Source organism: Silurus aristotelis, assembly GCF_946808225.1.
Source record: "Silurus aristotelis genome assembly, chromosome: 1".
NCBI classification, from domain to species: Eukaryota; Metazoa; Chordata; class Actinopteri; order Siluriformes; family Siluridae; genus Silurus; species Silurus aristotelis.
This window is the reverse complement of record NC_139574.1, coordinates 1,261,681-1,272,360: the sequence shown is the minus strand read 5'-3', so window position 1 is coordinate 1,272,360 and position 10,680 is coordinate 1,261,681. Positions and strand designations below refer to the sequence as shown.

General features: G+C 45.2%; 1 protein-coding gene across 1 annotated transcript in view; it reads left to right on the top strand.

Annotated features, from left to right (window-relative positions):
• Positions 1–10,680, top strand: part of dnah3 (dynein axonemal heavy chain 3) — a 37,524-nt gene extending 26,844 nt beyond the window's left edge. Inside the window, exons 46-61 of the mRNA XM_083536759.1 lie at positions 473–1,142; positions 1,381–1,546; positions 1,870–2,086; positions 2,234–2,416; positions 2,640–2,838; positions 3,659–5,466; positions 5,554–5,887; positions 6,001–6,226; positions 6,349–6,593; positions 7,136–7,252; positions 8,154–8,311; positions 8,451–8,618; positions 8,860–9,002; positions 9,127–9,331; positions 9,895–10,032; positions 10,172–10,680. Coding sequence (XP_083392885.1) covers positions 473–1,142; positions 1,381–1,546; positions 1,870–2,086; positions 2,234–2,416; positions 2,640–2,838; positions 3,659–5,466; positions 5,554–5,887; positions 6,001–6,226; positions 6,349–6,593; positions 7,136–7,252; positions 8,154–8,311; positions 8,451–8,618; positions 8,860–9,002; positions 9,127–9,331; positions 9,895–10,032; positions 10,172–10,525 — 5,331 coding nt within the window. The 3' untranslated portion in view covers positions 10,526–10,680. The remainder of the gene's footprint in view (positions 1–472; positions 1,143–1,380; positions 1,547–1,869; positions 2,087–2,233; positions 2,417–2,639; positions 2,839–3,658; positions 5,467–5,553; positions 5,888–6,000; positions 6,227–6,348; positions 6,594–7,135; positions 7,253–8,153; positions 8,312–8,450; positions 8,619–8,859; positions 9,003–9,126; positions 9,332–9,894; positions 10,033–10,171) is intronic.

The following is a 10,680-nucleotide window of genomic DNA, read 5'->3' as shown; positions in this document are numbered from 1 at the left end:
CACCACCATAATCATCATCACCACCATCACCATAGTCCTCATCATCATTACCACCATCATCACCACCATAATCATCATCATCATCATCATCATCACCATAATCATCATCACCACAATCACCATAGTTCTCATCATCATTACCACCATCATCACCACCATAATCATCATTATCATCATCATCATCATCACCATAATCATCATTATCATCATCATCATCATCACCATAATCATCATCACCACTATCACCATAGTCCTCATCATCATTACCACCATTATCATCACCATAATCATCATCATCTCCATCACCATAATCATCATCATCATCATCATCATCTTAAGTTTACTGTGGGTGTGTCCCGAACCATCACTATTTTCTCTGTAGGTGACATAAACATTTCTCTCTCTCTCTCTCTCTCTCTCTCTCTCTCTCTCTCTCTCTCTCTCTCTCTCTCTCTCTCTCTCTCTCTCTCAGCTCCTGTGCTATCTCTCTCCGAGTGGCAAAGTGACGGATGAGACCATCAGATCTCTGTTTTTTGGTGACTATGCCTCACCGGACTCAGACCCCAACAGGACCTATGATGAAATCCGAGATCTTCACTCCCTCAGCAGCATTATGGAATATCACCTGCAGGAGTTTAACAACATGAGCACAGCCCCCATTAGCCTCGTCATGTTCCAGTTCGCAATTGAGCACATCTCCCGCATCTGTCGCGTGCTGAAGCAGGACAACGGCCACGTTCTCCTCGTGGGCATCGGAGGATCGGGTCGCAGCAGTACCGCCAAACTCGCCACCTTCATTAGCCAGTACGAGCTCTTCAAGATCGAGCTAACCAAGAACTACGGCAGGACCGAGTGGAGGGAAGACCTGAAGCGTGTTCTGATCAAGGCCGGAGTCGATGGGAAAAAGACCACATTTCTCTTAGGTGATGGACAGATGAAGGACGAGATGTTTGTGGAGGACGTCAACACGCTTCTGAACACTGGAGACGTGCCCAACATGTTTGCTCAGGATGAGCGCGCTGAACTCATAGAGAAGATGCAGAGCGTGGCCAAGCGCGAGGGACGGAAGATCGACGCCACTCCACTCTCTATGTACAACTTCTTTATCGACAAGGTCAAGGAGAACCTGCATATTGTTCTGGGTAACTACCAAAGATTATAATTACACAATGATGCATCAGAGTCTTTTTCTATTATATTACAATTTAATCCATGAGACGAGGTTCTATAGCAGGTCTGAGGTCAATAAGCCAGAACATATACTGCCTTCTCTGAGAGCTGCTGTTACAGAAGATCAATCAGCTGTAGTCTATACTACAATTCACATACTCATATTCCTCACTGTTTTCCTGCATGTACCTCACACACATGGTGCCCCAGCAATGAGTCCGATCGGCAGCGCGTTTCGAAACCGTCTGCGCATGTTCCCGTCTCTGATTAACTGCTGCACGATCGACTGGTTCCAGGCATGGCCTACAGATGCACTGGAGATGGTCGCTAACAAATTCCTGGAAGACGTGAAGCTGGAGATGCACATCAGGACAGAGTGAGTGTGTGAGACTCTTCACCTGCAGCAGTTTAAAACCTGGGGATGGAATTTAGATGTTGCTGTCCATGGTGCTGATTGTGGTCAGTGTCTGTGGTTCTGAATCACCCATCACAAATCAGCATCTCTAGATGTTTAGATTATTTCTCCAGCACAATTAATAAGAGTCTAAATAAACTCGAATACATTATTTGAAACACACACATATATTTATTTTGGTTTTGTTTTGCAGTTGTGGTGGATATTCAGAACCAGGGCTCCATCGTCCATGCGCATGTTTATAAGACTGTCTTCTGTTTTCCTGCTTCTTTTCTCTCTAACAGGGTGGTGGAGATGTGTAAGACATTTCAGGAGAGTGCGCAGAAGCTCTCAGAGCAGTATTACTCACAGATGCGCAGGCATAACTACGTCACTCCCACCTCCTACCTGGAGCTGATCCTCACCTTTAAGACCCTTCTGAAGGCCAAGCGCAGTGAAGTGGACATGTTCAGGAACCGCTACCTGGTTGGTTTGGACAAACTCAACTTCGCTGCTTTACAGGTCACAAAACATTCCAGTTTGTCTAATCATGTGTCTGTCTGCCAGTGAATAATGACTATATCTAAAATGTTAGCTAGATCATAATATGGTGTGTGTGTGTGTGTGTGTGTGTGTGTGTGTGTGTGTGTGTGTGTGTGTGTGTAACAGGTGGCAGTGATGCAACAGGAACTGACCGCTCTTCAGCCTGAGCTGATCCGTACCTCAGCTGAGACAGACAGGATGATGGTGAAGATCGAGAAGGAGACGTTAGAGGTGGATGCTAAGAAAGAGCTCGTCGCTGCTGATGAGAAAGTAGCCAACAAAGCTGCAGCAGCTGCCAAATCTATTAAGGTTCATTTCTTATTTTACCTTTCTGTTCTCTTTACCTGTAAAAATCAATTTTCTGCCCATAGACAGACCTAAAAAAATCAACAGATATTGACTTGTGTACTGTAATAATGATATACAGCACCTCCTGTATGACTTTCTCATTGCTAGTATTAATATCTTTAGAATAATATAATATGGCTGTAATAATGTGTATTGTGTTGATAAATTCACTGATGATTGACAGGACGAGTGTGAGGGAGATCTTGCGGAGGCAATGCCCGCTCTGGAGGCAGCTCTTTCTGCTCTGGATACATTGAAACCTTCTGATATCACAGTAGTGAAGTCCATGCAGAACCCTCCTAATCCTGTTAAACTCGTCATGGAGTCCATCTGCGTAATGAAGGGCATCAAACCTGAGAGGAAACCCGATCCAGGAGGTTCTGGTAAGAGAAAGAGACACAGGGGTTTTATACCCAAGTACATGTGGTGTTCTTTGTTCTATAATTAAATACACTAAATAAGTTAATTAAATATAAAAGTCATAATACGAATTTATACAAATAAACGTTCTTCCTATGTAAAAGGACACACACACACACACACACACACACACACACACACACACACACACACACACACACACACACTTTTCCATATCTGTGAAATGGTGTACACTTGCAATATGTATGAGGTGGTATCAAAACATTTGGAGACTAATGGTGTAACTGGTGGTGTTCTGACCCTCGTGCGTTCCCACGTATGCAATTTTATCAGAGACGTTTGACGTGACGTAAGCTTGACAGATGGCGACGCTGCCACGAGTCGTTCGAAGTGTTTTGAACGGCATGCGCGCTTTAAGAGCAGAAAAACATCACCGGAAGACGACGAGACATCAGGAAGAACTTCAAATGAGCTCAACCCCCTGAAAATGTACAAACCATTCTGCAACTCGTGCATGATGATTGTCGGAGAACGATCCACACGATCTCACTTTCGAACCCACCTTGACACGCTTTAAAGAAAAGACTTCAGGACACGTTCCAAAAGTTCCAGAACGCTGGGAGCACTTTATCGATGTACAATGGGACTATTTTGAAGGTGATAGTTTGGAAACGTAGCTAAATAAAGTTCTTTCTTGTAAATAGAACTGGAATCCAAACTTTTTGACACCAACTTGTATATACTGTCTGTTTAAGATGTCTAAGCTTTCCTGACCAAAACATCTCCACCCATGCATTTATATAAATTGTAATGTTCACACAGGTAAGATGATTGAGGATTACTGGGGTCCATCCAAGAAGCTGCTGGGGGACATGAAGTTTCTGGAAAACCTAAAAGCCTTTGACAAAGACAACATCCCCACCACCAACATCAAGAAGATCCGTGAGAAGTTTATCGACAATCCTGATTTTCAACCGGTGCTGATCAAAAGCGTCTCATCTGCCTGTGAGGGTTTGTGCAAGTGGGTCCGGGCCATCGAGGTTTACGAACGTGTGGCCAAAGTGGTGGCCCCAAAGAAAGAGAGGCTCAGCAAGGCAGAGGAAGAGCTGGCTATTCAAATGAAGACTCTTGACATGAAACGTGGTGAGCTGAAAGCTGTGGAGAACCGTCTAAGCTCTCTGAATGACACATTTGCAGAGATGATGCAGAAAAAAAAGGACCTGGAAGACAATATAGAACTGTGCTCACAGAAACTGATCCGGGCTGAGAAGCTGATCGGTGGACTGGGAGGAGAGAAGGACAGGTGGACAGAGGCAGCTCGACTCCTGGGAATCAAGTACACCAATCTGACTGGGGATGTGCTCCTTTCTTCAGCCACAGTGTCGTACCTGGGGGCATTTACTGTGGATTACAGAGTGGAATGCCAGCAGGAGTGGCATCAAATTTGCATGAAAAGGAAAGTACCATGTTCTAAAGACTTCACACTTAGCAATACTCTTGGCAATCAGGTCCTGATCCGGGCATGGCACATTGCTGGGTTACCTGTAGACTCTTTCTCCACAGACAATGGCATCATTGTGTCAAATTCCCGTCGCTGGCCACTTATGATAGACCCCCAGGGACAGGCCAACAGGTGGATCAAGAACATGGAGAGGGCCAACAAATTGGCCATCATCAAGCTCTCTGATAGCAACTATGTACGAACCTTAGAAAATGCCATCCAGTTTGGAACTGCTGTCCTCCTGGAGAACGTGGGTGAGGAGCTGGATGCTCTTCTAGAGCCAGTTCTCCTGAAGCAAACATTCAAACAGCAAGGTGTAGAATACCTAAAGCTGGGTGAGAACATAATTGAATATTCCCAAGAATTCCGGTTCTATATGACCACAGGCTTGAGGAACCCACACTACTTGCCTGAAGTGTCCGTGAAGGTGTGTTTGCTGAATTTTATGATAACACCACTCGGGCTTCAAGACCAGCTTCTCGGTATTGTTGCTGCAAAAGAAAAACCAGAACTGGAGGAAAAGAAAAACCAACTCATCCTGGAGAGTGCAGCCAACACCAAGCAGCTTAAAGAGATCGAGGACCAGATCTTGGAGGTTCTCTCCTCATCCCAAGGAAACATCCTGGAAGATGAGACAGCTATCAAAGTGCTATCGTCCTCCAAGGTTCTGTCCGAGGAGATCTCGGACAAGCAGAAGATTGCGAGTGAAACAGAGCAGGAGATTGACAAGACGAGGATGGGATATCGCCCTGTGGCCGAACACTCGTCCATCCTGTTCTTTTGCATCTCTGAGCTGGCCAACATTGAGCCAATGTACCAATACTCGCTCACATGGTTTATCGGTCTCTATCTTCAATCCATCGTTCAAAGTGCAGCAAGTGAAGAACTATCTACTCGCATTGATAACATCTTGGAGCACTTCACTGTCAGCATCTATAACAACATATGCCGCTCGCTCTTTGAGAAGGACAAGCTGCTCTTCTCACTGCTTCTTACTGTTGGAATCATGCAGGGCAAAGGTCAAATCAATGATCTCATGTGGCACTTCCTGCTCACTGGAGGTGTTGCACTTGACAACCCACATCCAAACCCTGCTCCTGAGTGGCTGTCAGACAAAGCGTGGTCAGAGGTGACACATTCCTTGCCAATTTAACCTAAAGCTAAGTCTAATTTTCAATTATTGTCATGTGTGATTGTTTTTTCTTTTGTTCATCAGGTGGTTCGAGCCTCAAAGCTTCCAAGCCTTGAAGGTTTCTATGAAGATGTGCATAAGAACATGGCTGAGTGGAAAAAGGTCTACGACTCCAGCCGGCCACACGAGGCACCTTTCCCAGGCAAATGGCACACCCTGGTGGGCATGGAGCGTATGGCAGTTCTGCGCTGCTTCCGGCCTGATAAACTCGTTCCTGCAATGCAGCAGTTCATTGTGGAGAACATGGGACAGACTTACATCGAACCGCCCACTTTCGACCTGGCAAAAAGTTACAGTGACTCCAATTGCTGCTCGCCGCTAATCTTTATACTCTCACCTGGGTCAGATCCCACTGCAGGTGTGTGTCTGATATTATACACCATCGACATCATATACAGTTACATACACTTTCTCAGTCTTTTTTCAGACACCATGTGCACTGATACCTGTCTTCACCTCTTTTGCTATCAGTGTTGTTGAAGTTTGCAGAAGACATGAATATGGGGGGCAGTAAGACCCAGGCTGTGTCCCTCGGTCAAGGGCAGGGCCCTGTCGCTGAAGGCATCATCAACTCTGCTCGTAGCAATGGAACATGGGTTGTCCTACAAAACTGTCACCTAGCAACAAGCTGGATGTCAACGCTTGAGAAGATTTGTGAGGAGGTGATTACACCTGAGAACACACACCCGAATTTCAGGTGAGAATTGAACCTCTCTTTCTGTCTCCACCTTTTCTCCTTTTGTTTCTGTCTCTTTCTGCTTCTCACTGTTAATGTTTCTCTACATCTCTCTCTCACTCTCTTTTTTCTCTGTATCTTAGACTGTGGCTGACCAGTTACCCATGCGAGAAGTTTCCAGTCAGTATCCTGCAGAATGGAGTAAAGATGACTAGCGAGCCTCCTAAAGGTCTGAGAGCAAACCTGCTGCGCTCCTACCTCTCCGACCCACTGTGTGACCCCACCTTCTTCAACAGCTCCACCAAACCCCACGCCTGGAGGAAGCTGCTGTTTGGCCTCTGCTCGTTCCACGCTCTTGTCCAGGAGAGGAGAACCTATGGCCCGCTAGGTCACCTGTCTCTGTGTATCGCCTGTGCCTCTGTCTCACCTGTGTCACTGTGTATCACCTGTCCTTCTGTCTCACCTGTGTCTCTGTCTTACCTGTCTTTCTCTCTCTTTGTCTCTCACCGGTCCCTCTGTCTCACCTGTCCCTCTGTCTTTTTCTCTGTCTCTTAACTATCCCGCTGTCTCACCTGTCACTCTGTCTCACCTGTATCATATGTCCTTCTTTCTCCCTCTCTGTCTCTCACCTGTCCCTCTGCCTTACCTGTGTCTCTGTCTCACCTGACTCTCTTTCTCTCTGTCTCTCACCTGTCCCTCTGTCTCACCGGTCCGTCTGTCTCCCTCTTTGTCTCTCACCTGTCCCTCTGTCTCACCTGTCCTTCTGTCTCTCTGTCTCTCACCTGTCCCTCTGTCTCTCTCTCTCTGTCTCTGACCTATCCCTTAGTCTCACCTGTCACTCTGTCTCATCTGTCTCTCTTTCTCTCTGTCTCTCACCTGTGTCCCTCTGTCTCACCCTTTTCTTTGTTTCACCTTTGTGTCATTGTGCAGGTTGGAACATCCCGTACGAGTTTAATGAGTCGGATCTGAGGATCAGCATGAGGCAGATTCAGATGTTCCTGGATGAGTATGAGGAGATCCCTCTCGAAGCACTCACTTACTTGACTGGTGTGTGTGTGTGTGTGTGTGTGTGTGTGTGTGTGTGTGTGTGTGTTTGGTAGTTTAATACACAGTTGCTAGATCATGTGAGTTGTGATGTAATCATGTGGCACACAGCAGGAGGAGCAGAATAAGGAGCATGATGCAGGGATGAGGATACTAATAGAACAGACATCATCAAGCTGTAATTCACAGAGAAGCCAAGCAGCACCAATGATCACTAATCACAACACAAATGTAGTGTATTAAATACATCGTCACTCTGAGCACCTTTTTATTAACGTTTATTAACATCTGGGGTGTCCAACCTTGGAATGAAAATCTGCACCTACACCAGCTCTTTGTGGAAAACATGAACATTTACATGATTCACGAGAACCAGTGATGAGCTGATATCTACAGTGCTGGCTGAAATGAGAGAATACGACACTTATCACAATTATCTTCAGCCCAGGTCAGCTGGGGCACATTTTACAGCAGTGGAGATACGCAGATCTGCCATGTTTGGAAGTGGTCTTACAGGGGAGGGGGTGTGTACTACGGCATGGAGAGCATTTTATTAGCTAATAATCTAAACAAGAAGTACAGAAATAAAAGGAATGTGGTAATGGAGTCAAAATAAACCAACAATTGACATATTGGCTTCAGTAGTTCTGCCAGGTTTGTCCACCGGGGGTTTATTCATTTTACGAAAAAAGAGCATCAATTAGAATAATGTTTTTGCCAAGAATTGAGATATTCAACTGAAACATCTCTTTCTTTCTTTCTTTCTTTCTTTCTTTCTTTCTTTCTTTCTTTCTTTCTTTCTTTCTTTCTTTCTTTCTTTCTTTCTTTCTTTCTTTCTTTCTTTCTTTCTTTCTTTCTTTCTTTCTTTCTTTCTTTCTCCCTACTTCTCTCCCTCTCTCTGTAGGTGAGTGTAATTATGGTGGTCGGGTGACAGATGATAAGGATCGCAGGCTCCTGCTCTCACTGCTCTCCACCTTCTACAGCCCTGAGCTCATCCAGCAGGACAGATACAGAGTGTGTGAAGGAGATATGTACTACGTACCACCGCATGGACCGTACCAGGTACACACACACACACACACACACACACACACACACTTTGGAAGTTACATTACAAGCATTTCAGCAATCCTGATATACATGTAGGACACATTTCACACAGCAACAATTTAGCTGATATTCCAACGTTCCCATTGGCCAGAGTTACATCGACTACATCCGCAGCCTGCCAGTCACAGCCGAACCTGGGGTATTCGGTCTCCACGGCAACGCAGACATCACCAAGGACAACCAAGAGACCAATCAACTTTTAAGCGGAGTGTTACTCACCCTGCCTAGGCAAATGGGGGGCGGGGCCAAATCTCCTCAGGTGGGTGTGGCCAGTGCCTTAATGGTCTAAAAGAATGTCATAAAGATATTATACTATAGTTAGCATATGTATATTTATATATATATATATATATATATATATATATATATATATATATATATATATATATATATATATATATATATATATATATATATTTATTAATATGTATATATTGTTCGGTGTGTGTGTGTGTGTGTGTGTGTGTGTGTGTGTGTGTGTGTGTGTGTGTGTGTAACAGGAAGTTGTAGATGAGTTAGCAGAGGACATCATGTCAAAGCTACCTCCAGATTTCAACATTAAGAAGGTGATGTCTAAGTATCCAGTGATGTACGAGGAGTCCATGAACACAGTACTGAGGCAGGAGATCATCCGCTTTAACAGGTGCACACACACACACACACACACACACACACACACACACACACACACGTTTAGTGCAATACACTGGCTGTCTACAGAGGAAGAAACGTGATTATACTCTGATGGATGCCCTGATGCTTGGCAGGTTGACTGAGGTGGTTCGCAGCAGCCTGGTGAATATCCGGAAGGCTCTGAAGGGGCAGGTGGTGATGTCCTCAGAGCTGGAGAACGTTTTTAACAGCATGCTGGTGGGGAAGGTTCCAGCCATGTGGGCCGCTAAATCTTACCCTTCACTCAAACCTCTCGGCAGCTACGTCTCTGACCTGCTGTCCAGACTGAACTTCCTACAGGTGAGGAACCCCAACCAGCGAGGTTCTTGATGAAAACATGGTGTATAAACCAGAGCAGCTCCATTTCTCCATGACAGTATTACAGGTGTTTTTTAAATTGGGTTTTCAGAGGAATGTATTTAGGAATTATCTGAATCTAATGAACAGGCAAAATGGCTGACAGGAAGTACATTTGAATTTTTCAATGTTTTGTGTGGGAAGTGTTACACAAACAGTTTTAAATAAATTGTGCAATAGTTGGTAAAGTTGAAGAAACGTTCCCTAAGGAGATGTTCATATAATATTTCTGGAAGGAGTCTTCAGTGTCAGTGCTGTTTAACAGCCCTAAAGCTGTAAATTTCATCTTTTAATTAAACTCATACTTACTGCAGATCTCCACTAAACCCCTCCCCCACCCGCTACACAGCCAAACCATAAGGGGAACTAACTTTGTTAAATAACTCAATAATTAAACTGCTTATAAGAAAAAAAAAAATACTTTTCCACCATCCAGTTGGTAACTCTATCGGGTTTTGTGTGTGTGTGTGTGTGTGTGTGTGTGTGTGTGTGTGTGTGTGTGTTAGGAGTGGATTAATAACGGACCCCCGGCTGTGTTCTGGCTCTCAGGGTTCTACTTCACACAGTCCTTCCTCACTGGAGTGTCTCAGAATTTCGCACGTAAATACACCATCCCTATCGACTGCATCGGCTTTGAGTTTGAGGTGTGTAAGTGTGTGTGTGTGTCTGTGTGTGTGTGTGTGTGTGTGTGTGTGTGTGTGTGTGTGTGTGTGTGTGTGTGTGTGTGTGTGTGTGTGTGTGTGTGTACCGTTTCCCTTTCATCTACACCTCTCTTTTTTCCAGGTGATGAAGCAGGGGGATGAGATGGAGGTGAAGCCCAGGGATGGGGCGTACATTTGCGGTTTATTCCTGGAGGGCGCTCGGTGGGATCGGGAGCGCATGGTGATCGGAGAATCGCTTCCCAAAATCCTTTTTGACTCGCTGCCTATCATTTGGCTGAAGCCTGGAGAGAGTAGTAGGTTCCTGCACGAGAGCGTGTACGAGTGTCCCGTGTACAAAACCAGTGCGAGGAGAGGCACATTGTCCACCACCGGACACTCCACCAACTATGTCCTGCCCATTGAGCTGCCCTCAGACCACCCTCAGAAACACTGGATCAACCGTGGCGTCGCTGCGCTCTGCCAGCTGGACGACTGAGTACATACACACACACACACACACACACATACACACACAAAACCACTATGAACAAATTCATCATATGGATTAGAGCACACATTTATACAAACACTTATACACCATAGTAACATGTTTAAAAGATTGGGGCTAATAAACATCCTGTTTATGGTTAA